Genomic DNA, 27,624 nt, shown 5'->3' on the forward strand with positions numbered 1-27,624 from the left:
GCACTGCAGACACCACCCTATGGATGTTTTACCAACAAACACATTTAAATTCATAATCTAGCTTTCCCCCCCTTTTTCCCTCTTCATTCTAGCAGAACAGCTTTACACAAATTGCTCCCTCACACACAAACAGACAAAATCTTGACGAATTACAGACAACCTTCAACTGAGCATGTCCATATTCAACACCGCATTTATTCATTTCAATGAGTCTTCACCCCATCAGCGTCTCTACTTCCTGCGCAAACTAAAGAAGGCAAGTGCTACACCCTCCATCATGACAACATTCTACAGAGGAACCATAGAGAGCGTCGTGTCCAACTGCATCACAGTGTGGGGAGGAAGCTGCACGGAGAAAAACAGGAAGACACTCCAGCGTGTTGTGAACACAGCGAAGAAGATCATTGGAGTACCACTCCCCTCCCTGCAGGACATTTACACCACACGCCCCACCCGGAAAGCACTGATGATCATCAAAGACACAAGCCACCCTGCACACAAACTGTTCAGCCTCCGGAAAGAGGTACAGGCGCCTCCGTTCCCATACCACCAGGCTGGCGAGCAGCACAATGCACCAAGCGATCAAGATACTGAACACTCAACCCACTCTCCCTCCACTGTCAGCCTCCAGCCAGCAAGGCCACTGACAACCCCCCCCCCCTCATCCCCCACCACCATATCTGTGACTAAACATTCCACCTGCACTACTATTTTGTGACTGAACTTTCAACCTGCACTAACTCAAAACATGCGCAGACACACACACACACACACACACACACACAACACACACACACACACACACACACACACACACACACACACACACACACACACACACAAGCACACTGCACTTTCTGCACTAAACCCAAACATACACACACTGACACACACACACACACACACACACACACACACACACACACACACACACACACACACACACACACACACACACACACACACACACACAAGCACACTGCACTTTCTGCACTAAACCCAAACATACACACACTGACACACACACACACACACACACACACACACACACACACACACACACACACACACACACACACACACACACACACACACACACACACACAGACGCACACTGCACCTTCTACCTGCACTAAACACACACACACACACACACACACACACACACACACACACACACACACACACACACACACACACACACACACACACACACACACACACACACATACTGCTGCTGGTGTACTTGACAGACCTTTTTAATATTTATTTTTCTTCAAAATGCTACTATTACTATGTCAGAACGCTATAAAGGACTTTTTAGAAAAGCACAAAGCACAACAATTACCTCTTAATGTATGTCCTCTACAAGTCTTCTGTTGTCCAGTCTTGCACTTTAAATGTCTGTATGAGCACTGTCTATGTCCATACTGTCTTAAGTCCATGTATAAGTACTGTCTATGTCTATACTGTCTATGTCCTTACCTAGATTAGTCTATGTCTGTATGGGAAAGCAAGAAATGTAATTTCAAATTCTTTGTATGACCAGTGCATGTAAAGAAATTGACAATAAAACCTACTTGACTACTTGACTAAACAGACCAAGAAGACTGACCAAGCATAATTATGAATGGAGCCCCAAGGCAAGGAATATTGAAATTACATGGGCTTTGGAACTCATTTCAATAACAGACCTTATTACCTAAGAACCCCCACACCCCCTCCGCCACCGTCTCGAAAATATTCATAATAATAAAAAGGAATACTTCATTAGTTGCCGTATTCCGTATTTTAAGCAAGGTGTAATTTGTCTGATTAATTGCTTGCTTCATCTCAAGGCAACACAGACTTATCTGCATGCCTAATTCATAAGGTTACATATTTCAACTAAGTTACAGCCTTTAAGCATGCCCAGAAACATTCACACTAATGCACTAATGGTTAACATTTATGAAGGCACTGTGAGATGAGATCACCATAATTCAACCATTACCGTCCATTCACTTGTTTCTGGCTCAATTTCTTTTAAACTATTTCCAAGGCCGTCATCCATTCTACAGTATATCACATGGCTATGGCATGGTGAAAGAAGAGGACAGTCACTTCATATCTTACAGCAACACATACGTTATCTTATTAAAGTCTATATGTTGGATTAGGGATGCAAATTATCTATTCATTCATGAACTGTTAGCTGATTGACCTTACCTCCCGAAATCTCAATCTCAATCTCAATCTCAACATCTAATGTAAGTAAAAAAATTGAGATAAAATGAAACATTTAAATTAATTATTTATAAATGTGATTTAACTAATTCCCACTACACACACACTTCTTCACCCTCATGTTTCACACGCCCATTTCACCTGTGATTAATTGCAATTAATTGTTTTTAATCGATAAACACATAAATCGATCAAATCGATTAATCGATCCTTGCCAACTTCTCTGTCCACCACTCTCATCTCTTGCCTCTTGGTCACGTGTGTGTGCGTGTGCGTGTGCGTGTGCGTGCGTGCGTGCGTGCGTGCGTGCGTGCGTGCGCGTGTGTGTGTGTGTGCAGTGCTATAATACCAGTGAGACAGAGCAAAGCATTCCATTCCACACCCACTCTAGTGAAGGGCAACAACAGGTCAAGGAGAGAGCACTTAAAAAGCTCAACTCCCACTGCCACTGGGCTTTGGGTGTAGATGGGGGGAGTGCTTGTTTATCCAGCAAATTTGTCACTAACCTAATGGACCATCCATGCCCATGCTCACAACTCTCCCCAGTGCCAGCCAGGCATCACACACACACACACACACACACGCAAGCAAGCAGCCATGCACACACACACACACACACACACACACACACACACACACACACACACACACACACACACACACACACACACACACACACACACACACACACACACACACACACACACACACAGAGTAGAAGCCAATATCAGATTTTAGAGGTGCATTAACAGGGTCAGCCAGAATGTCTCTGGAGAGAAGTGTGTGTTCATGTGTGCCTGTCAATTTGAGCGGTCTGTAATCATTTTTGCATATTGTATTTTGTGTGGCAGAGGTGGTCTAGGCACATAAGGTAGATAATTGCATGTTAAGAACGCTCTTGACCTGATCATGTCACAGCAAATACTAAACTATAGCCAAATCAATGTGGTGGACATGGGCAGAAGGAGCAGGACCAGGATGAACTGGAGCACAAGGTGAAATAGGTTTGCAGGGTACGCTTCTGTGTGCTGCACAGCAAGGATGCTTTCTTTCTCTATTTTCCCATCATCCTCTGGTTATTGTTCTCTTCCTTGTCTCCTCTCTATCTGTCCATCTTTTCACCTCTTTTATGTCTCCCTCGTTCTCACTCTCCATCACGCTCCATTTTCTCATCAACCCACTCTCTAGCTCTTTGTCTCTCTGTCTCTCTGTCTCTGTCTCTCTGTCTCTCTCTCTCTCTCTCTCTCTCTCTCTCTCTCTCTCTCTCTCTCTCTCTCTCTCTCTCTCTCTCATGCAGTGGTGAATAATGTGTCATTGTTCTAGTCCCTGTTTTTATGTTTAATTGTGCCTGATGATGTTGTCAAAAACAAAGTAAGAGCCTATTTTACGTAAGAGAAATATAAAATAGGTTAAGCCACATTTTCAAGAATCCGTGATTTGCAAGCAAGCCAGCATTTTCCTACTGCCTCCTGAAAGCTTTTTTGGGCTGAGACAGGTGGATGTGGAGTATATGTATGTCGCGCAGATACGTGCACGAATGTGTGTGTGTGTGTGCTTGCCTGCTACTCTCCCTCTGTACCCTGTTCCATAATGCATGCTGCCCATTCACTAATGTTACCTTTTTCATGAATACTTACCACCACCATCAAATTCTAAGTATTCATTATGACTGGAAAAATTGCACTTTTCATACATGAAAAGAGGGTTCTTCTCCATGGTCCGCCATTTTGAATTTCCAAAATAGCCATTTTTAGCTGTAAAAATGACTGCACTTCGACCTTACAAGAAAATATTTGCTTATTACTTAGTAAACTTTCATGTAAAGATCAAATTTGGCAATAGGCAGCCCAGTTTCAATGAGCAGCATAGTTGCAGTACCTTTTTTGGCCATTTCCTGCACAGTGTCCCTTTAACAGAATACCACAGACTGTAATGCAAAATACTATCCTAGACTTGGATTTGTTCCCTGTACAGTCTGTTGTATACAGTATTCCTACCGTAAATAGAATAACCAGATATCCAGTTTGCAAGGACATATAGGCTAGTCTACCATTTAATGTTTTGTTTTATCCCATCTGCCATACTATTTTTGGGTAAAGTCGAGCACAAACTAATACAGAGCTGTATGTACAACCTCCTTCCTTCTTTCTGTTCTCCTCCTCCTTTCCCCTCACTTTTCTATTCTTTCCTCTCCTCTTCTACCCCTCTCTCCTTCCTCTCTCCTCCTCCACCCCTCCCCCCTTCCTCTCTTCTCCTCCAACCCTCCCTTCTCTACCCTCCATCCTTCTCCTCTCTCCTCTCCTCCTCCACCCGTCCCTCCTTCACCCCTCCTTCCTTCTCCTCTCCCCCTTCCTCCTTCTCCTTCTCCTCCTCCTCTCTTTCTCCGGAGCATTGCTGGCCAGGCTCCTCTGCTCTTCACATGAATGACTGTGCAGCACTGAGTTTGTAGGACATTCTGGTTACAGTGAGGCATCGGGTGAAGCCAGCGCTCTCTCTCTCTCCTCTACAACAGAGAAACACACACACACACACGCACACACACACACACACACACACACACACACACACAGGGACGCAGAGGGTTGCACACACACACGTGTACACACACACACACACACACACACACACACACACACACACACTAGCCAGAGCACTCCCCTTCTCCCATACTCCCTGCTCGGTGGCTAAATACTATCCCCTGCCAGTGTGTGTGGTCCCCCAACATAAATGTGTAATGCAACTGTGTAAATGTGCGAAACTGTGTGTGTGTGTGTGTGTGTGTGTGTGTGTGTGTGTGTGTGTGTGTGTGTTCACGTCTGTGTGCAACCCTCTGCGTCCCTGCGGACCCTGCCGGTGCATTAACCAGAAAGACTATGTGTGTGTGTGCGTGCGTGTGTGCGTGCGCATGTGTGTGTGTGTGTGTGGTCACCTGAGTATCTGTGTGAAAGTTTTATGTCACTGTATAAGTGCTCCGGATCGGTGCATTACTGAGAATTGTGTGTGTGTGCGTGCATGTGTGTAAGTAAGAGAGAATGAGAGAGAGAAAGACAGAAATAGAGAGAGAGTGAGAAAGAGACAGAGACAGACAGAAAGCGAGAAACACAGTGACAGAGACAGCACATATAGAGGTATAACTAAATAAAGTCCACCCCTCTGATACTGTTTCCTTCCGACCAGAATGGTGCCGGGGCCCGTAATAATGTGGCAGTAAACTTCCACGTCTCAGACAAATGTTCTAAGCCAGTGTTTCTCAAACTTTTTCAGACCGAGGACCACTTTCCCTATCAAAAAAAGGTTAAGGGACCACCTGTCAACTGAACTGACAGTTGAGGGGTGCTAATTTGACACTCCAGATCATTCACTTTTATTCACAATGCAAGCCTGTCTTATTATGGTGAAAATAAGACTTCAGCTATGTTTAACTTTGTAATAATCTCACAATTATGGCCTACTGCTAGCTCGTCTTGGAAAAGTAGAAATCCACTCACGGACCACCTGAGCTCTGTCGCGGACCACCAGTGGTCCCCGGACCACACTTTGAGTATCACTGTTCTAAGCACACCCCATGGGAAGAAGGTGCTATGGGAAGAAGGTGCAAGTGAGATTTGCAAATGCCTTTTAGTGTTGAGAGCTCTGAGGACAGAATCGCCAGGTAGAATGGTGTTAATGTGTTTAACCTGCGAAGACCTTTCCATTCGGCTGAGCACATCAGCAGACAGGCAAGGCAAGGCAAGGTAACTTAGGCAAAGTTTGTTTGTATAGCACATTTCATACACAGGTGCAACTCAATGTGCTTCACAAAAATAAACAAATGCAAAAAGAAAGGAAACAGGGAAGAAAGAAGGAAATAAATTAGAGTCAAAGAACATTTAAAACATTAAGATAAAACACGTAATGGCAAGTTGACGGACGGATGAAGGAGGTGTAAGTTACAGCACCACACAACAGAAGACCATCAGACTCTACACATTACACCCTACTTCAATCCTCCATTAGGAATACTAACCATTTACACCAACAAGCAATGATGTAGGCTACTGTATATACAAATGGGAGAAGTGCAGGATGGTTCCCTTTGGTCAATGAAATCAGACAGCTTGTCTATTCCAAGCAGTCCATTTTGCTATTAATATTATTATGGACTAGACAAAAGCCTTGCGAATGTATGGCAGTGAAAGGCAGGTCACTTTCTGGTAGCCTATGTGATTAATGTCAGGTTGTGGTTTGATTCCTTTTTTTTTTTTAATGCTGTGCAATGGCAGCATTTTTTTTTATTCATAGTGCCAGCCTACTCCGTTATCTTATCCTAATAGGCTATGACACCCCAGCTGAAAGGGGCTCGACTCTTATCCATGTTTGCCAATAAAACGTAGCCTATTGCTATCTACATACCAGTAGGCGATTGCCCTTGAATAGGCTAAATACCGCGGAACTGGGCGACTGATCACCACAAACCTTGAAGTCAAACCGAAGTCTACACTGTAACAAATAGCTGTTTATTTACGGCAATTCTGCAACAGCATTCTACTGTTTTTCGAAAAAACAGACAACTACTGTGAAAATATTACTTTGAGTCACATATTGAGCATAAACAGTAAGTACTGCACAATAGCAGTATTCGCCGTTGTGGAAAAAACTAGAGATACACCGGATCCTGATTTTTAGGATCCTGCCGGATACCAGATCCACTGAATAAGAACCGGATCCTACAAAAGGGTTGAAACATATAGTCTACTCGCACACGTGGGCCCTTTTTATTACGTTGGCGCAAACTATTTTTTAGACTCATTGGCTTATTGCCACACTGCCTGCAATAGCCGCTTCCAAAGGGATTTCACTCCATGCAGTGATTGGGGTTGTGAAAGACTGAAAAGCCTAGGCTAGACATGCACCAGACCCTGATTTTTAGGTAACATGCCGGATACCGGATCCACTGCTTAAGATCCTGCCGGACCCGGACCCTGTGAAAAACTCTATTATCCTGACGGATCCGGAACTGGAACCGGAACCGGAACCGGATCCGGTGCATCTCTAGAAAATAACAAGTTATTTTAGGCAGCACCATTGAAACCCATTCATCCTCCACTTGTCCGTGATCACCATCAAACTTCAATACCACCTGAAGAACTGAAGTCATTCTGACTGGTTAAAGATTATCTGATACTATCAAGCATGATGAAACAATTTCTAAGGAAACTACAATACTTAAAAAGTGCTTGATGCAACAAAGTGTGAGTAGCACATGCATTTTGATAGTGATGAAGATGAAAGTGAAACATTTTAAGAATTTTAACACTCTTGCAACAAGCAGCCCCATCTAAACCAATCTGCTAATCAGTGCCTGGCCTCACCTGAGTAGGGCTGTTATGCCATTATTCAATTACGGGCGTCACCTGCCAAGGGCCTGATGACTCTGGTCACATGGTACTCTTGCACCTGTATATAAATCTGGACTATCAACACTTCAGTTGCTTGCCTGCCTGCTGGCTGGCCTGCATGGCACAGCATAGCACTTGTTTGCCTACAAGCTTGCCTACAAGCTTGCTTACATGCTTGCACACTTTCCTCTTTGTGAAAGCTTGCTGTATGTGGCATCATTTGTGGAATTGTTGCATATAATGTGCCTGCTGCAAATTAGGCATTGCTTTGAGAGCTAGCTTGTAGTGCTGCTTGTTTGCTGTGCTACTTGGTGTAAAATATTTTTTTAAAGACTGACCAATGCTATATTCATCATTGGCTCATCAAGAGATACAGTAAAAAGCCCACCTTGCACACTATCATTGTAACATAGCACTGCGTACTCTGAAATTTTATTCATGCCCACACTTTCAAAGGACCACCGCAAACCATTTTCTCAATACAGCATAGCGCCATAGTATCATGCTCAAGGCACTCCAGTCATGGTGAACGATGGGAGGGTGGGGTGGTAACATGGCCAGGGTACCACAGTTATGGAGAATGATGGGTGGGGTGGGAAGTTGCCATGGCCATATTCATGAATACAACTATGACCCAGTATTTGCCTGTCATCACACAGTACAATTCAACTTTTTAACTGAAATGTACTGTTATTTTTCTGTAGAGTAGGCCTACTGTTATTTAACAGTTCAATTGCTGCTGAAAAATGTTATATACTGTGATACATTAAACAGCAATGAGCTGTATTTGATTTTTGGTGTGAAATAACAGTAGAATTACAGGTAAATATAATTGCCAGTAACTGCCGTTATTTTGCAGGGAAATTTTCTTAGAGTGTACCAACTCAGCGAGTGCCATCAGCGCAACATTTTTAGTAGCCCGCAACTACAGTAGGCTATATTTAGCCTATATAATTACATCCTAGACCATCCCTGAAACTTTTCAGTCAGTGAAGCTACGTTGGTTTGGCCGATGACCAAAATTTAGACACCTTTTAACCGGATGTAAAAGTGCCCTAACCCCTCTGACCTGCTACTGCTCCAGTGACTGAACCAAATCCGGCGGGATCATCCCTGCGAATTCCAGCATGTCTGTCACAGCAGTCTGATAGACATAGCCTCCATGGGTTAGCCTGGGGACGGGGGACTCCCATACTGCCTTTAATTCTACACAATCGTTTCGATCTGCAAGACACTAGTGATTAGGTCTGGTGTTAACCAGGCAATCCCTGGGTAGGCTAAGTCATTCTGAAACATCCGCGCTGGACTGGTCGCAACCCCTTCAGCGACCAGGAGATCAAACGCCAGTGATTTAAAATTATTTAGCCTATTAGGCCTAAAGCTACCAAACACAAATGATATGAAGTCAAACGTCGGCAACAGAAAGTGATCTATGTCTATTGCATTTGTTTTGTCGGGTTTCATACCACTTCCCCGACAAATTAGCAACGTGCACTTTGCACTAGGTCTATATCACCACACTTGACTGAAGTGTAGGCTACCCTGTAGCTGGCATGCCATTGTGTCAGAGGAGTTTTCAGGGTAGACTATTTCTCTCTTGTGGGTCTGCCTCCATATGCAAACCAAACAAAACTCTCTCACAAACACTATTCTGAAGTTACCGGTGAAATGAGTTAAATGATGCACTATTGCGTCTTCATTTAGGCTAATGGTAGACTATAAACAAACGTTAAAACAGTATACCATATTCGGTGTCCCCGAGTGCCCCATCACGGAGATGAAGCACTAATGGCATAGCAAAGAAATCTACTGTAGCATAACTTACGGGGTGGTGGAGCTGCATTCGAGCTGCCGATGCTGCTGAAAATCCACAGCAATAACGTTAATCTCTGTCCGGAAAGTCGTAGCATCTTGTCCTCCAAGGGAAACAACTCCAAGAACTATGTCTTCACTGGAATTTCACCGTGTAGCCTACCGACGAACGTTATCCAATGCCGAATGCACTCTCTCAGACAGGCGGAGGGAGAGAGTCCCGCTTTATGTGTAGCCTACTGACGACTGGAGAGACGGAGCCCCTCTTCTTCTCTCGACTTTGCAGCGGAATAAAAGAGCTCCACGTAGGCTGTCATGCAACACGTAGCTTTTGACGACAACTAACAGGGAAAGCTGTGGCAGTTGTTCAAGTCATAACGACCGTTAGTTTTCAAACATGGTGCTCGAGCTGACAGGGAGCTGTCCAGGTGCTGAAGTTGTTAGTTGCTGCGCTCTTGTCCTGTCCCCAGCCCAAGGTGCACAAATACCACTCTCGTCATCTCCCACTACAGTCTGCCACACAGGAGGGAGAGAAGGGATGGGAAGGTAGAAGTCGACGGGCTTCTCCTGGGACACGTGGTGGAATGGATTCAAGAAAGTCCCGTGTCCAAAATATTTTATCACAGCGCTTGAGGACAACAACAAAAAAACACCACAGGCATCAACCAACACCTGTGCCATAGCAGTCTAAAAAAAATCCCGTATCCTAGGTCTACACCCAAAATACGATATCTGCCAATGACAGATTGTGGAATAATCTTCTACATCTCATTTTTGTAGGCCTAAGTGTGTGAAATGTGCTTGTAAGTCAAGTTCTGCTAATCTGTTAAAATGGCTGACAAATGGAAAATTTGCCACTGGCAATTTTAATGTAAGCTTATGCTATTAAGATAGGTGTAGGTGCACTTACCACCATCACTTAGGCTACTGTAGCTTATGCTGTCCATGTCATTGCCTACATTTTTGTCAGATTTCATCAAGAAGATGAGCCCCCTAATGTAGGCCTAGGCTTAATCATTTTCTGTGATTGCCTAGGGACTGAATATCTTGTGCAGAACAACAATATCCGTGTGGAGATATGGCTGGATGAATGAGAAGTGTGTTTTTTAATCTATTTCAAGCTGAAAACTGCTGACAGGACACATGTCCAAACACTCACTCTCACAAATTTCACTTCAATTGATTTATGGCCAACACGAGTGTGACTTTAGGAACAAATGAGACCATTTCAATATCTATTGTTACCTTTGTCATTTAATCATTTTCATGAATAATTGAGTTTCTGACTTGTCTCCCTGCTGTAGTTAACTAAGTGACACAAGGTTTTCTTTTTTTTACAGAGCAGAACAGAGTGTATGGCCATACAGTAGGCTATAGTAAGTCCCTATCTCTAAAATCCAATAATACGTTTACCAAAGAAGAGATGAAGAAGCCTGAGTCCTTGGGTTCATTTGAATAGAATTTGAATGGTTCTTTTACCTTCTGAGGATGAGTGAAGTTTTCTGTCTACCATTTCACTTTTAATCTAGTTCGTCACAGTCTTGATGTAATAAGGGGTCAATATAATAATGGTCTCTCCTTAGCAGGACTGGACTGGCCATCTGGCGTGTGTGTGTGTGTGTGTGTGTGTGTGTGTGTGTGTGTGTGTGTGTGTGTGTGTGTGTGTGTGTGTGTGTGTGTGTGTGTGTGTGTGTGTGTGTGTGTGCGTGCGCGCACAGTAAATGTTGTGGTGTTAATTCAACACCTAGAGAGTTGATTTGACATCATTTGGACTCAAATGAACTCTCTAAGTGTTAAATGAGCACTGCAGAATTTACTGTGTGTGTTTGTGTATGGGTATGTGTGTATGTATGTTCATTGAATATTAAAGTATACATTGGCCTTATTCTATGTAATATAAGGCAGCATGTTTTTATTGTCTGGGGAGAAATATTCAGCCCAGTAGCCTCAACATCATCTTGATACTGCTGGAAAATATTAGCTTTTGACTTGAAATATCACTGAAATGGAGGCAAACATGACACATACACAGTATATCAGTAAAGGGGTTTCCCCTCAGTTGTGGCATGGCATTTCCATTCAAGATGTGATATGCTTGACAAACGCAAATACACACAAGGCAATATCACTGACAGGCTGCTCTGCCATCAGCACGCACACACACAAACATACACACACACACACAAACACACACACACACACACACACACACACACACACACACACACACACACACACACACACACACACACACACACACACAACAATCTCAGCAGTTACAGATGAATGAACACCATTCCAACAGCATTCAAGCCACTAGTTTGCCGTGCTGTACAGCCAATATTTGTGTTCAACAGATTGTGTTGTGTTGTGTTGTGTTGTGTTGTGTAGTGGGGGGAACCTATAAAAGACAAATATAATAATAATAATAATAATGATAATAATAATAATAATAATAATAATAATAATAATAATAATAATAATAATAATAATAATAATACATAGGTGTTATATAGCGCTTTACATGACACTCGAAGATTTGTAGGTGAATAATAATAGATGAATAACATACAGTATAAAACACAAATATAAGACACATGATCTCAATTACATTACATTATTGAGTCTGACTTTGGTGAGAAATTTCGAGAGCATTAAAAAAACATGTAGAATGTATTAGTCTTTTCATACATCTTGCACTGAGCAGATGGAGGAAACTGTTGGAAATGCAGAAAAGGTGAGTTTTCCATGTTATGCAAAATGGAAGTCCATTATATTTGCAAGAGAGATGAGAACAGGTGTCCGTGCATCTGGATGAGCCGTGCTTAATCGCCTGAAAAGTTTCCCTCACAGGCCACCATACCTCACCTGATCAGGCAGCCGAGAGTCAGGTCCCCGCCTCCCAGTCTGCTGTGAATCACGTGTGTAGAAGTCAAGAGAAAGTTATTTTAGAATGTTGCATTCCAGTCCCAATCCATCCTAGTAGGAGAACGCACTTATCCAACCTCCTACTACGGAAAATGCACTGGAACGCCTGTCGAAGTGGGATCTCCAACTAACGAAGTCAGGGGGACTCGCATTACTCCCACTTCAACAAATTGAAGTCGGATGATAATGGCGGCGCCCATAGAGCCATTATTTAAAATGTCAATGGAAATAGAAATTTTTTCGTTTGTGCAGCTGTTCCTAACACAGCCATTTTAACTCAACACATTCTTCATGTTATTACGTAATATTGTGTCAACATAAATGCAACATCTGACAGAATAATAGCTATTATGGCTCGTATCAAAACACCTCGCTAAAGTCAGCTAAGCCGCGGTGGCAGATAGAGAGAAAGAGAGAAAGAGAGAAAGCCAAAGATAGAGAGAGAGAGAGAGAGAGAGAGAGAGAGAGAGAGAGAGAGAGAGAGAGAGAGAGAGAGAGAGAGAGAGTGGAAGGCCAAAAAAGACAAGAGAGGGAACAGTTTTCAATTTACATCTTTGTATTGACTGTCTCACCCATAGGCGTGCACAGATAGGGACGAGCCTGCCCCTTTGCCCTTCTGGTCAAAAAGAAACATTTCCTCAGTCAATGTTTACGTCATCAACTACACATGCTTGGCTTAACATATAGCCTCTAGGCTAGTAAGGCAGCAGGACGTTCCACCCCCCATAGCATAACATATCGCTTCTAGGCTAGTAAGGCAGCAAGACGTTCAACACCCTCCCCCCCCCACCCCGTCTGTGCACGCCACTGGTATCACCTTTCCCCTTGAGATGCTGCGGAGGAGAGCTGGGCAAATGATAATGGACATATCTGTCTCCGTGCCTGCATGGCTGGGAGACCATTGGATGGGCACGGCTGCTGCTGCTCTGTCTGGGCTGATATGGATTGATTACTGTCCAGGACTGTGCTATCTGGCCATGCACATGCACACACTCTCACACACACTCTCTTTCTTTCCCTCTCTGCCCCCCGCCCCCACAAACTCTCTTTGCTCTCCCACCTCTCCATCACTCCTGCTACTTCTGTTAGCTTATTGTCTGTTCCGTCACTCACTCTCTCTCTCTCTCTCTCTCTCTCTCTCTCTCTCTCTCTCTCTCTCTCTCTCTCTCTCTCTCAGCTCAATGGTGTGCCTATCTATCGATCACTGAACGCCTGCCACTGCCATTGTGTAGCCCAGCAGCCCAGGAAGGTGTTTGACATCGTCTGTGTGGGCAAATACTGAAGCAGATTGCTGAAAGGAACACACATCGCTGAATAACATAACACACACTTTCTTTTTTTTTTACTCTTTGTTAGTATTATATTTCTTCTACCTTAACCTACCAGATAACAGTGTCCTAGCTAACAATGAAACTAATCCTACTCATCTGCATTGACATTAACATGCCTGTGAATATTGTTGTGAATATTGAATATTGTCATGCCTCAGTTTGAGGGTATAGATTCCGGTAATGATTTGCTCTGTGAAAAAGTTTAAGATATATTTAAATAATCTCTGGTTATGTTGTGTTATATGTTATGTTATGGCAATGATAAAAGGCATGCCTAGTTTTGTTTGAGTGTGTATATCTGTGTGTTTCAGGACAAGTGTTTTCTGTGTGCTTGTGTTTGTGCCTGTGTGCGTGTGTGTGTGTGTGTGTGCGCGCGCGCGCGTGTGTGTGTGTGTGTGTCCGTGCGTGCGTGCATGTGTGCGTGTGTGTGTGTGAGCTCGATCTCCAATTGGAGACATCTGTTTTCTGTTTTCATCTACAGGTGGTGTCCCATGGGGGAAACCGACCCAATCCCCACAGGTGCTTGGATCCAATATGCCCATGTATGGTCCATGTTCCAAATGGATGTGATGGAGGAAGACACATACATTTTATTTTAGGTCGGCCAATAGCACTTTATATCCAGGCCTGCCTCTACTAGTTTACATCCAGACCTGCCCCTGATTTCTTGTATTGAGGCCTACCTCTACTTGCTGGTATATCCCAAATAAGAGACGTGTCCCATGTGATTTGGGTGGAGACTCGCCTATACTGCAGCGACAGGAAAGTGCTTTGTGATGATGAGAAAGACTATGGTGTGGAAAGAGAGAATTTTCTTGTCTTTGGGTTACTTTTCACATGCACAAGGTGGGAGGGATGAGGTGTGTGTGTGTGTGTGTGTGTGTGTGTGTGTGTGTGTGTGTGTGTGTGTGTGTGTGTGTGTGCGTGCATGCACATGCATGTGTGCGTGCGTGCGTGTGTTTTGTGTGGGCATATGTGTAGCTGCCAGGATTTGCATGTTGTGCAAGCTGAAGTACTGCTCAATGCCAGCATTAGTGCCAGGTGTAGATTGTCCATATGGACCAACCTGCTGAGCCAATGTTTGTCTAATCTCTAGTTTGATAGTTAATTGAAGCATGACACTGGCATTTAGTCCATATTTGCACTCACCTGCTGATGCCATGTCTATCCATTATCTCTAGGTGGATTTATACGTACAAAAACACCAGCACCAGCGTCTAGCATCCTACATTTAGTCCATATATGCACACACCTGCAAGCTGTTTGTTTGTCATTCCTTCCGGTATCATGGAAATGGGGTGTGTGTGTGTGTGTGTGTGTGTGTGTGTGTGTGTGTGTGTGTGTGTGTGTGTGTGTGTGTGTGTGTGTGTGTGTGTGTGTGTGTGTGTGTGTGTGTGTGTGTGTGTGTGTGTGTGTGCGCGCATGTGTGTGCAATCGTGTAAGTTGTGTAGCTTCTCCGGATAATATTTTGACATAAGGCCTCTAAGAGAAATGTGGTCAAATGGAAAATTAGCAATGGCTTTCATGTGACTATTAAAGTTTAGGCCGCTATCAATAAGGACATCAATGTTTGTCTCCCTCGCTTTCAACCCCTTAATTTCAAGGACAGTTGCAATCTTTAGTCTTTCCTCCTTTTTCCCAGATAAAATGATCTGTCACTATCTACAATGGTGAATATAGTCCCATACCATTTTTCCCTACATGCAATATGCAAACAAACTTCCCAGGTCTCCTTGTGACGAAGACTATATTCTAGTGGTGTCAACAATGATCGATTCGGCGATCCAATCCAATGCGGGGCATGGACCATCCAGAATCGACCCGGGCAATTTCCAGAATCGATCCGGCAAATTCAAAGTTTCAATTACTTCCATGGATATTTCGGGAGCAAATGAATGTTAAATGAAATAAAAGCACTTCAAAACATTGCTTCAAAACAAAGACTGATACAGACTGAGTAATTGAGCATCAAATAATAATTTTAGAAAGAGATATCGGAATTACATTTTCAGTGCGAATGTGTAGGCCTATATGAATGTATTGGTGGGTTTTTCAAAAAGATTGCCTTGGTAATTTGTGTGATATCTGTAAAATAGTATTTGACCTGATTAGATGAATGGCTCTACACAGTATGACAAGGGTGTGTAGAAACTGGGGCAAAGAGTATTTGGAGTTTAATTTCCCAAATAAAATAGACTGTGAGCTCTGAGCAGCTGGTTTTCATTGTAGGGCTTCTCTTTCAAGACTTGCTCTTCTGGGGACTGTGTATGTGTGTGTGGGTGTGTGTGTGTGTGTGTGTGTGTGTGTGTGTGTGTGTGTGTGTGTGTGTGTGTGTGTGTGTGGGTGTGCTCTCATCTTCATCCCAAATAACGGCTGCTTCATCTTTGAGTTGAGTTCAAAGTGCCACAGAGAGGAAAAGTCCAGTTGTACACAGGCCTTGACAGTGAGAAATTACAACAAGGCGACCCTGAGAGAGGGAGGGAGAGAGAGAGAGAGAGAGAGAGAGAGAGAGAGAGAGAGAGAGAGAGAGAGGGAGAGGGAGAGGGAGAGGGAGAGGGAGAGGGAGAGAGAGAGAGAGAGAGAGAGGGAGAGAGAGAGAGAGAGAGAGAGAGAGAGAGAGAGAGAGAGAGAGAGAGAGCATACTGTATTCTGATGACAGAGGGAGGTGAGAGTGGAGCATCCCTCTGTGATAAACGACATCACTCCTGAAGCATAGCTTATTACTAAGACCAGTCAACTTGCTGAACTTACACAGTGCAGAGACGCGCGCGCGCACACACACACACCCCCACACACACACACACACACACACACACACACACACACACACACACACACACACACACACACACACACACACACACACACAAAAGGCACACAATCTACACTTAGCCTACTTGAGGAGGCCGTTGCACTGCTCAGTGATGTCAAGTCCTTGCACACCAGGGTCAACACAGGCCAGAGAAGCAATGGGTCCATCACGCATAAGATGACAAGACACTACAGCCAATGACCAACAGTTGCCTGGTCTCCTGATGTACTATCTCTATAGCAGTGTTTACATTTGAACAGTGGGAGTGAAGCCAAGCACATGTATTAACAGCTCTCATGTGACGTCTCTAAAGCGTCAACTGTTGACCCCATTCCTCAATACATGAGGTAAGAATGACTTTTAAATAAATTTGCCGGGTTTTTTTTGCAATTGGGGCTTTTATTCTGATGTTAAATAAAATATACAACTCACCCATGGCACTTCTATGTGATTTGGAGTCCTATGGGAGAAATTATGTTACTCATTATCCACAATGAGACAATAGGTGGGTTTACATGAAGTCCTCTAATCCGATTAGAAAAGGAATAAGTGCTTAATCAGAATAGAAAAACTCTTGTAAACACCCCTGATCCGATTAGATATTCGCATCCGATTAGATTTCTGATCGGAATAGATAAGGTGGTGTATTCCGTTCCTATTCCGATTAGGTGCCCATGTATACTGTGATCGGAATAGATTTTGACGATAGTTCAGCGCGTGCCTGAACTGAGGAATTCCATGGAAGGATACAAAATTGCTACAAAAAGATTAACGTCGACTTCAAACGGCTACTTCAAAGAAAATGGCAGCTCGTAAACTGAATTGGTCTGATCGAGAGACAAGGATTTTAATAGACGTTTTTAAACAGCATGATATAATGAAAAGATTGGATGGAAGAAAATTTAAAAATGGGGAGTTGTACTTAAAGGTACACAAAACCTTAGTGAGTTTGGAGGTAGAGCGATCCATCACACAGATCCTACACCGATGGAAGTGGCTGAAGGCCGGCTACTACAAGGCAAAGGCCGCCTCCGAAAGGTCCGGCGCTTCACCAGCAAAATTCCCCTTTTTCGAGGAGATGAAGGAGTTGCTGGGAGGACGACCTCTTTCCAATGTCGAGGGGGTTGATGTGGGGATGGGGGGCGAGGAGGAGGTGAACGTCGAGGTGGAGGATCCAGACCAAGAAGACGTATCTGGTGAGCTTGCCATTTTGTTCAGGCTGCTAATATTAGCTTCTATAACTCTGTTACCCGATGCACATCTCAAACTTCCACGGTGGATTTTGTGATTTGGATAGACACAATTTGGCAGCTAGGACTACCGCGTGAATTAGGAAGGTCACTGGACGAAATAAAAATTGAAAGTGGACACCTTTGATAGATTTAGCAGGCCAGTGAGCTAATAAACTGTCGTAAGTTATCTGTGTCACTCTGATACAAGTGCGCGTCTCTGAAAAACTGACAACAAACAAGCAAATAAGTAACTGCACAGTCGCAGTCCACTCTAATGGCCCACTACGGCAAGTCAAGTGTACCAAAACACATTATGTGCACACGTTTGTAATTTTACTATTGTATTAGTGTGCCCCCTAGTGACTTCAAAAGAACATGACTTCCACAAAATCAGGATTTCCCACTGCACTTAAGGCCTATACTGAAGGCAGAGACCTTTGAAACAGACCCCACCTTCTCTATATCCCCTGAATATAATTTAGTTGTATTGCAAATGTACTTTCTATGAGTCCTTTACAAAATATGTCATATTTCATGTGAAGCTACATTAAACATTACATTAACATTAAAATTATATTGGGGGCCAGATAAAACGGCCTCAAGTGCCGCAAATGGCCGTCAAGACAAAGGTTCCCCACCACTGGTTACACCTTAACATTCAGTTATTCAGTTTTTTTTGTTTTTGTTTTTTTTTTCCCAGATGCTTCCCTCAGTAGTGGTGACGAGCAAGACGGAAACTTGGAAAGCAGCATGGAGGACGAAAGTGCAGCTGACCAAAGTCTGGCAAGAAAAAGTAAGTCACATCCATCTATTTTTTTCATTGACAGTTGCCAATTCTATCATGAGGCTACACAGAAATAAAGAATCAAATCTGTTCTGTCTAGAAAGCTGTAAGCTTACGCTCGTTCCGCTCCCCAACCTCGGACACCGTGCTGCACAGTGTTATGCAAATTCTATGTTCAGTTTTTGGGCATGGTAGAACAAAACCCAATAATGTTTTCCCTCATCTCTAAGGTGTCCCATACATGAAAATGATTCTTGGCCTAAATGATTTTAATGCTAAGCTTAACATTTTCACATTTCCATATGCACCTCCAAACAGTACATTACAGTATATTACTTCAAATAAAATTGTTATTAGTGTGTGGTGCTATAGATTACGCTTGAATGAAGAATCAGATTATACAGTATCATTTCTTGCACATCTGTAGGCTATTGTTAAGCTGGAAAATGCAGTGACTCCACCTAATTCCAGTGCCTTGCAACTAGCTCATCAGAATATTGCATCCCTCCTTTCAGGTAGATATGATAGAGGAAGGGGAAACAGAGTGGATGTTATTCAGTTTGTTCAGAGATATTTTATCTTCCACGAAGTGAAGCTCTCCAGTTCTTCTCCCATGAAAGAACCAGCTTTTCTTATCAGTCTTTCAAGACACCATCCCCTCTTCATTGTGCTCCCTCCCCAGCACACTGCATAGAAAAGTACACATACTGGCTTCTTCATTCCCATAGAACATATTAAGGAGTTTATAGCAGACAAGTATAGACAACACTGTACTTTTTGTGTAAACTGCATCTTTGGCTGACCAGTCCAGTTTGTTGTCTTGTTATACCCTGAAATACTTAGATGCAATTGCTAATTGTTTACTACTGGTAATTATTTGTATTTCCATGTTTTTGTCACAGAACCAAAAGCAACTGTGGCATCGGGATACCAAAGAGCCCTGCAAAATTGGAGCATAGTCAGCTCCAGAAGTTGGAGGCTCTCCAGCAGAAGGCCAGGGAGCACGAGGAGAGGATGTTTATGGCCTTCATGGAGGAGAACACCAGGTCAAATGAACGACTCTTGACCCACCTTTTTGAAGGGCTGAGGGAATGCTTTCCCCCTCCCCATGCCCATCCCCACCTGTACCCGCATCCAATGATGCCCCACCCATATCCACCTCTCCACACACCTACCCCTTCAAATGCATACCCTCAAGCACGTACCCCTCCATACCCACAGGCACAAACGCCAGAGTATGTGCTGCATGATCTGGATGTTTACAATTAATGGTAGGCCTACCCATGTCTCTATGTCTGTTTACACATGTGACATCCTATTGTTAATAAAACATTTGATTACCACTCCGCGTTGTATGATTAAATACATAGAAAATGCATACAGTCACAACATTTTTGAGAAAAAGTTTAATGAAAAGTTAATTATTCAAAATTCTTTTGGTAATGTAGTAGTAATGAAAAAAAAATGTTTTAGTTAACGGTAATGCCCGCGCCGTAGGGGGAAACGCGCAGCCATATACCTGGTCAGTGCCTCCTTTGGATTCGAATTAGGGACATCATCATGGCAGATGACTCTTCGGGGTTGAGGGTATAAACCCTCGTTGTCTTCTGTCCAATTAGAACATGGAAAGTCATTTTCCTCTTGACAAAAATTGTGCAGGGCACAGCAAGTAGCAATCAACTTTGGTGCAAATTTATAGTGGAAGTCACTGCGTTTTAGGAGAACCCTCCATCTTGACTTCAAGATGCCAAAAGTCCTCTCAACTCCCACTCGGACAGAACTCAGGTATACATTAAAGGACTCTTGCTCAGGTGTTAAATTTGGGGAGTTAATGTAGCCCTTGATGAGCCAATCAAGGATGGGGTATGCAGGGTCACCAACAATCTGGACTGGCACTATCTCTCCCTCGATGTCCTTCACTCCCTTAAGAAATCAAAATTGTGAAATTCAAGTGAATTTAATAACTAGAATTGCAAAGCATTTACAAGCACTGAGGAAAGTCATTAAGATTAATACTCACTCTTTCTAACAGATGAGCCATCTTGAAAAGGTCAGACTGTTTCAAAACATTGGCGTCATGAGCACTGCCCGGCATCTTGCAGCTTATGTGTCTAAAACTTAAAAAGAAAGAAGGAAAGAAAAAAGTCACGCTACCCTTGACTTGGCAGTAACTTACTCGGTGATGCCACATTTTTTTGGCTCATCCCTTTCCAAGATGGGAGCTATTCTAATGGGCAAGGAGGGATTACTGCACGGGCCTACCGGGCACAGGCCCATGGGGTACAAGAGTCAAGGGGGCCCTGAAGGCCAAGCCTCTATATTTTCTTTTTTCATAGTGTGTTGAAATCACACTTTTAACAACTTTATTCTCAAATTTCTTGGGGGCATTCTCCCGAACCACCAACAACATAGGATCTGTAACATCTGTCCAGAAACCCTGAATTATTTTGAATACACAAACCCACGAAGGGGGGGCTTTCTTGTTCTCTGGCCCAGGGGCCCATGCAGTCATAATCCGTCCCTGCTAATGGGGGGAGCTTTTTAATCAACACTTATAAAAAACATTTTTTTTAGGTAGGGCCGTCTACTGACAAGTCCATGGTAGTGTGAGCATTACAACTACATATTGAAATTGACTGTGAAAGTATCCTTTAAAGAATGCAGAGGAATTGTGATTCATTTTTAAAGTGGGGTTGGTAGGCTATAGGGGCCTATGGAACCATTAACTTACCAACATCTGTCATCCACGACAGCCTGCAGGACGTAGGACGGCCAGCCTTTCCTGTTCACGAAGTCCCTGTATCCATTTGATGGAGGCAGCACAGGGATATGGGTGCCGTCTATCAGTCCTATAATTTGAGGGATCCCATGGGCGGCTTCAAATCTCCTGGCTATCTCGATAGCTTCCTCCTCCTTTGGCATTTTAATTAGTTCTTTCAGAGGGCCGTTCAACATGCCGTTGCAGAACATATACACAAATTTTTTCACAGTGCATTTATGCACACCGAATTGATTTGCTACCATCCGATATTCCCCCGAACTCCCCAGACGATATAATACTATAGCAACGCGCATCTGTAAGGGAATGGCTTCCCTGACGGTCACTGCATTTGGAGACATGAAACTTTCTGTTAATCCACATAGTTTCACGAAAGACCTCCGTGACACCCTGAAATTGGACTTCCAGTCCTCGTCTGTAAATTCCTGCAGCACTATCCTATTCCACCAATCTCTGCTACGGACATTTATGCAAATTGTTCAGGTGTTAAAGGGAGGGACAGGAAGGCCAAGGAAATGAATGGGATGATCCAGTCGCAGCACTTCTAATATCTCCGCATCTCGCTGGCGCCGCCTCCTCCGCATTGCTCCCAGCAACACCAACGCATTATTGTTTTTGCGGAGTAAAAAATAAATAAAAAGTAAAGTTGACAAACCGACGATGTTTTGGATCTCCATTACGGCAAAGCTTTTGTTTATCTAAGAACGGTTTACAACGACCGGCTATTCTATTTCGAATTCTAGGGCGCAGGGCACCTAATTGGAATAGAACGTGGTCCATGTACACAGGTGAAATCAGAATTGTAATCTGATTAGTCTAATCAGAATAGAAAAAAGTGCTGCATGTAAACCCACCTAGTGACAGTTGCAAGGGCCTTGAGGGTCATTCCAGCTGGAATCAGCAAATGGTCCCCACTCGACCCCCTCGGATTTGCTTGAAAAAAATATATGTGATGGCTTCAACATCCAATAGAACATATCCGCCATTGCAGATTTCAGCTGTGCATACTTTTTCCACAAAAAATCTGTAAATAAGGACACCCCCTCCCCCTGATTTGGCGTCACTGCCTGAGTGACCATATTCAGACTTAATTATATCCAAAACTATTTGTGGTAGGTCCATTATTTTTTCAGGGCTAAGAGTCATAGACCTGATGAGCATACATTACAATTTGCAGCACTGTATGTCAAATTACACCTTAATACTGGCCCTCTACTTTTCTTTGAAATTAAAATTGCAAGGGTTTTCAGATGTCCATAAAAACCTCAAATTTCAACATTCAAGGTTCATCCTTGGTACATGGTCAGATATGTCCCATGACTTTCACATCATATCATATTTGATATAAGGGTCAAATGGTTGTTGAAATGCAGAGGTCCAAAAATGGGCAAAAAACAATTTATACCATTATTTGGAGCAATATTCCCAATCTATGACACCAGTTGTGAACTTGCTGTTTGGTGTCTCTGAAAGATAATAATATTATTCATAACATATCTAAAATTTGGGATGGTGTTTTGCCCCATTATTTTTATAATGAATTTTAAAAACTCATTCCTGTGTGACATGCAGGTGTACCTTAGGAGCCCTGTTACCTTAGAAAAAAATTGGGTTTACTACACCTAAAATGAATAGCCAAGTCAGTGTACACTTAAACCTAAAATCTCTGATACCAAATAGGTGATTTTATACTTGTTCAGCTCAGTATTTCAGTATATCTGACTTAACCCTCAATTCCATCCTAAGAAGGTGGCCAATCCCCTTGATTTTTGTGTTCCATTTTCACACAAAGATGGCGGCTCATGGAGCCAATGGCATAGTTCCAAAATAGTTCCAGGAAGTCAGCATCAAGGGAAGGAAACAAAACACCATTGTTTGGAGCAATATTTCCAATATATGACAGCGGTTGTGAACTTGCTGTTTGTTGTTTCTCGAAGAGGATATTCTTATTAACAACATATCTAAAAATTGGGATGGTGTTTTGCCCCTTTATTTGTATAATGCCTTTTCAAATCTCAATGCAGTGTGGCATGGATTCCTCAAATCCATCCAAAGTGGCATCATGGGAAAAACCCCCCACCATTTTTTAGAGCAATACCTCCAAAGTATGACACCAGCTGTGAACTTGTTTTTTGTTGTGTCTGTAAGAGGATATTTTTATTAACAACATAGCAAAAAAATAGAATGGTGTTTTGCCTCATTCCTTTTAATGATCGTAAAGCGCATTGCGGTGTGACATAAGCCTGTGATCAAATAGTGCAGAGGGAAGCGGAAGTGGTGAATTGTTCTGGGCCAAGGACATGGGGGAATCAAAATTGGGTACTCATTACATTGCATGTATTGGGAAGGGGTCTCTTCAGACGACTTTATCCCGGGCCCAGGCAAAGATGTTTGTTCAGCTCAGTATTTCTGATTTTTTTCAGGGATTCTGGCCTCATCTTTTTAAGTGTACTATCGGCCAGATGATCAAGTGACTACGCAACATGTTCTCACTGGCGCTACGTTAGCAATAAATTCAAGATGGTTGAGAGAAGTACCCATTTTGAGTCATAAAAAAGTCATAAAAAAACCAACCTCTGGAAATAAAACAAGGTGTTGATATGATTTCCTTGATGCAACCTTGACTTCCTTAATGGTGATTTAATATTTGAAAAAAAAAATGTATTAAACAAGTCAGGAACTTTCAATGCTCTGGCCTGTGACAAATGATTTTATACACACTTAACTTTCAATCACTAGCTGCATCTTATGAGTTGACTGTATAAGGTAGCTTGCCATAGTCATTGATGGTGCATTAGACATCTGCATTCATATTGTTGTATGCAACCATCCATCATTGGCAATTCAACGAGGCACACCTGAATGCAACTTTGAATGTAACTTTATTGTCATTGTACAGGTACAACGAAATTGGTACCTTGAAGAACATTGGCAACATAGGTATTGATTTCAGTAAGGATACCAGCACCATGCTCAGGGTACTTCGGTCAGGGGAGGATGATGGGGGGCGGGAAGTTCTACAATCAGGATACCTCTTTACAAACTGTCTCCTCCTATGTGTCATCTCTAATCAACTTTTACTTTCCTATGCGACCATAAAACAGTCCCACCCCCGCCAACAGTCACCACGACAGAGGTACCCTGACTGTAGAACTGTGCCCCGCCCCCAATCCACCACCATATCTGAACGCTTTTGCATGCTGCAAAGCTTCCTTTCGGCTTCCATTATCTCACCTGGATCAATGTGATGATGAACTTTACAAGTAATGAACATTGTCTACAAGTATCCAAACCGTGATTGTTGTAATCACTACTGCTTACCTGCGATCCACTTGTCAACATTGCAGTGGTATAATATTATAATGATGCAAGCAGCTGAATTATTTCACAACAATGTGACAAGAACCACATGGTTGTCTGGTGCCAATATGAACTTCTGAGCCTTCAATATTCACCTGATATTGAATACTGCATGCAAGCAAACTTTTCTAACTATAACTCCAGGGCCATGGTATGAATTAAGTTATTGTGCAATACAGCTGATAACTTAACGAGTAAGATACAAGCTTCATAGCAAATATAAAGTTACAGGTGCTGGTTGAAAGACTAGTTAGGATGGGAGTCCTTGTTGCAAACAACAGTTTCTACAATTCTTTAATCATCTCCTATTTCATCACTTTATTCCAAGACTACTACTACCGCTACCACTACCACTACTGCTACTACTACTACTAAAATGATAATGATGATGATTATTATGATTTTACAATTAAAATAATTAATGTCCATCAAAGCCATGTGCAATGTGCTATTCTTGCTGTGTGGTATCAATCAATTCATTTACAAGTATTATGGTTTCCCTAGAATTTGCTTTGTCATTCACAGGGTAGCCATCTTGTTTTCACTATTAAGGTGACATCAGAGCCATGGATTTGAGAGTTGCGACAAGTCAGTTGGTGACATGGTCCTCATAGCTTCAAGTAATTGTAGGCAATTGAGATTTTGAAGTCCGTTATAAAAAGAATGAGGCAAAACACCATCCCAATTTTTTGATATGTTGTTAAAAAAAACATCCTCTTTCAGAAACACCAAACAGAAAGTTCCTAACTAGTGTCATAGATTGGAAATATTGCTCCAAACATTGGTGCAAATGATTTTTTTCCCATCTTTGGACCTCTGTATCTCAACAACCATTGGAGCCTTTTGTTAGATATACTATGATGTGAAAGTCATGGTACATATCAGACCATTTACCAAGGATGAACCTTACATGTAGAACTTTGAGGTTTTTACAGACATTTGGAAACCCTAGAACATATGATATCTACAAAAAGTAGAGGCACTTTATTACGGTGTGATTTGACTTACAGTGCTGCAAATTGTAATATATGATATTCAGGTCTGGGACTCTTAGCCCTGAAAATATAATGAATCTGACACAAATAGTTCTGGAGATAATTGAGTCTGAACATGGTCACTCATGCAATGTCGCTAAAACAAGCGTAGGGGGTGTACTTATTTACAGATTTTTTGTGCCAAAAGTATCCAGAGCTGAGTTCTGATATTGTGGATATGATCTATTGGATGTTTAAGCCATCACATACATTTTTTTCAGGCAAATCCGAGGGGGTCGAGTGGGAGATTTTTCAGAAATTTGCTGATTCCAGCTGGAATGACCCTTGATTGACCAGAGGAATCATTTCTAAAGTTTTCCTCTGCTTATGAACTTTCCGGAAAGTCAATTTAGCAACTTCTGCCAAAAGTAATCAGAGCCTCAGACTTTCTCTCCTGACTGAAACTGTAAATGGTGTCTCAAGGTGAAGCTTGTCAATAATGCCAAATGAAGATGGTCACAACAAGGTTCCTAAGACAGCTGTGTAACAGGATTTCAGGCACTAGAGCCTCCATCTGCCAATCAAGTCTGCTATCCACCCAACCCTTCTTCTCATGACACACCACATGGTGACATGCTCATCACAGCCTTTCAGTACAACATACTTTTTAGTTTTTTATTTACTTGTTTATTTTCTAGGCATTCTGTGCCTTTATTATAGGCCCTTTATTAGGACAGTAGAGAGAGTACAGGAAAGGGTTGGGAGAGAGAGATGGGGCGGATGTGGAAATGACCTCTGGCATGCAATTGAACCCGGTTCCTCAATGACATGAGATGGATAATTCACTGCAAAAGTGAAGTCATAATCTTCACCTTAAATAGCCTAACTAACAAAAGAAAAAAAAGAATGACAAAAAGTCTCCCATGAGATGTACCAGTCACCCTCCATAAACAAAGAAAGCTAATCTGAATTCAAGGTGTAGTTCCGACTGTGATTTACGTAAACAACTTTCCTTTCCTCCAGCAGTGTTGTTGTTTTAAGGCCCATCTTTTTTATTCAGTGAATCAGTGTTGTTCAATTCTGAGTTTCACTTGAAAAAAAAAAACAGTTGTTTTCGCAAACTCAGAACTTAAGATGATATGTTTTTCAACCAGAGTTTCAGCTTCTGTCTCCATTAGGGCCATTGAGGACAAATGTTTTCGAGAGTGAATTTATTAGTTAGTTATTTATCATTTATATTTATTATATAGTATTAAATATATCAGTAGCCCACAAAGGGCCTCTCAGTTCCAGGCATTTAGAATCAACCCCCTTGGTGGTGCCCACATGGTCTTTGTGAAAACCTCTGGAATGCTTATTCAGATGTGCAGCAGGATCTTTGTGTGTTTCAGGCCTGAAAAGATAACGCGATAGTACTGAAAACGAATCTTCTGCTTTAAGGGTAATTTTTTTTTGCGATGATGTTACTAATGCGGCCCGCTTGAGGTCCACATGGGTTGTATGCGGCCCCCCGGACCAAAATGAGTTTGACACCCCTGGGTTAGGGTGATCAATCGTTATGTGTCTAGTATTCAGTTAGTCAATATTCTTCTCTAAGGAGTGCTAATGCAATGTAGGCCTATGTAAATTGATGTGGGCAGAACCGTGAGCAAACCGAGCTAGGAGGGTTTAGCCAGACTATGTACGGAGCCAAAATCTTGGAAGTACATAGGATGGCAGGCTAATAGCTAGATACATAAATATCCAAATTTCTGCACATTTATGCAAGAAAAATGACTGTTACACAAGAAGTTCATCACTACCTCTACCTCTGAATTTAACCCCTCTTGCCTTCTGCCTGACTTCTGTATATATACAATGTATACAGCAAAGGGCACAATTGGTCATGCTCTTTTGGAAAAAAAGGAAGGAAAAAGAATAGTCCTGGTGTTCTGGAGGGAAGCAACACACAAGTAGCAGACAGCAACAACACAGAGGGAGCTCAGAAGGTTGGCAACACAGAGTGAAG

The 27,624-nt window shown here is 42.6% G+C and overlaps 2 protein-coding genes and 1 long non-coding RNA gene across 3 annotated transcripts in view; 1 reads left to right on the plus strand and 2 right to left on the minus strand.

The window, feature by feature from the left end:
* Positions 1 to 9,514, minus strand: part of LOC134456119 (contactin-associated protein-like 2) — a 293,385-nt gene extending 283,871 nt beyond the window's left edge. Inside the window, exon 1 of the mRNA XM_063207552.1 lies at positions 9,430 to 9,514. Coding sequence (XP_063063622.1) covers positions 9,430 to 9,514 — 85 coding nt within the window. The remainder of the gene's footprint in view (positions 1 to 9,429) is intronic.
* A 7,528-nt stretch (positions 9,515 to 17,042) lies between these two features.
* Positions 17,043 to 19,569, plus strand: LOC134456120 (uncharacterized). The gene is made up of 3 exons (XM_063207553.1): positions 17,043 to 17,683; positions 18,420 to 18,512; positions 19,406 to 19,569. The coding sequence occupies exons 1-3, from the start codon at positions 17,290 to 17,292 to the stop codon at positions 19,567 to 19,569; spliced, it is 651 nt and encodes a 216-aa protein (XP_063063623.1). The 5' UTR covers positions 17,043 to 17,289.
* Positions 19,570 to 20,197: 628 nt separating this feature from the next.
* On the minus strand, positions 20,198 to 21,405 carry LOC134455012 (uncharacterized). The gene is made up of 3 exons (XR_010035964.1): positions 21,235 to 21,405; positions 20,524 to 20,620; positions 20,198 to 20,426 (listed from the first exon to the last, which is right to left on the minus strand). It is a non-coding gene; the product is annotated as an uncharacterized LOC134455012 (long non-coding RNA).
* Positions 21,406 to 27,624: the final 6,219 nt, after the last annotated feature.

The sequence above is a fragment of the Engraulis encrasicolus genome, chromosome 9, assembly GCF_034702125.1.
Source record: "Engraulis encrasicolus isolate BLACKSEA-1 chromosome 9, IST_EnEncr_1.0, whole genome shotgun sequence".
Classification (NCBI taxonomy): Eukaryota; Metazoa; Chordata; class Actinopteri; order Clupeiformes; family Engraulidae; genus Engraulis; species Engraulis encrasicolus.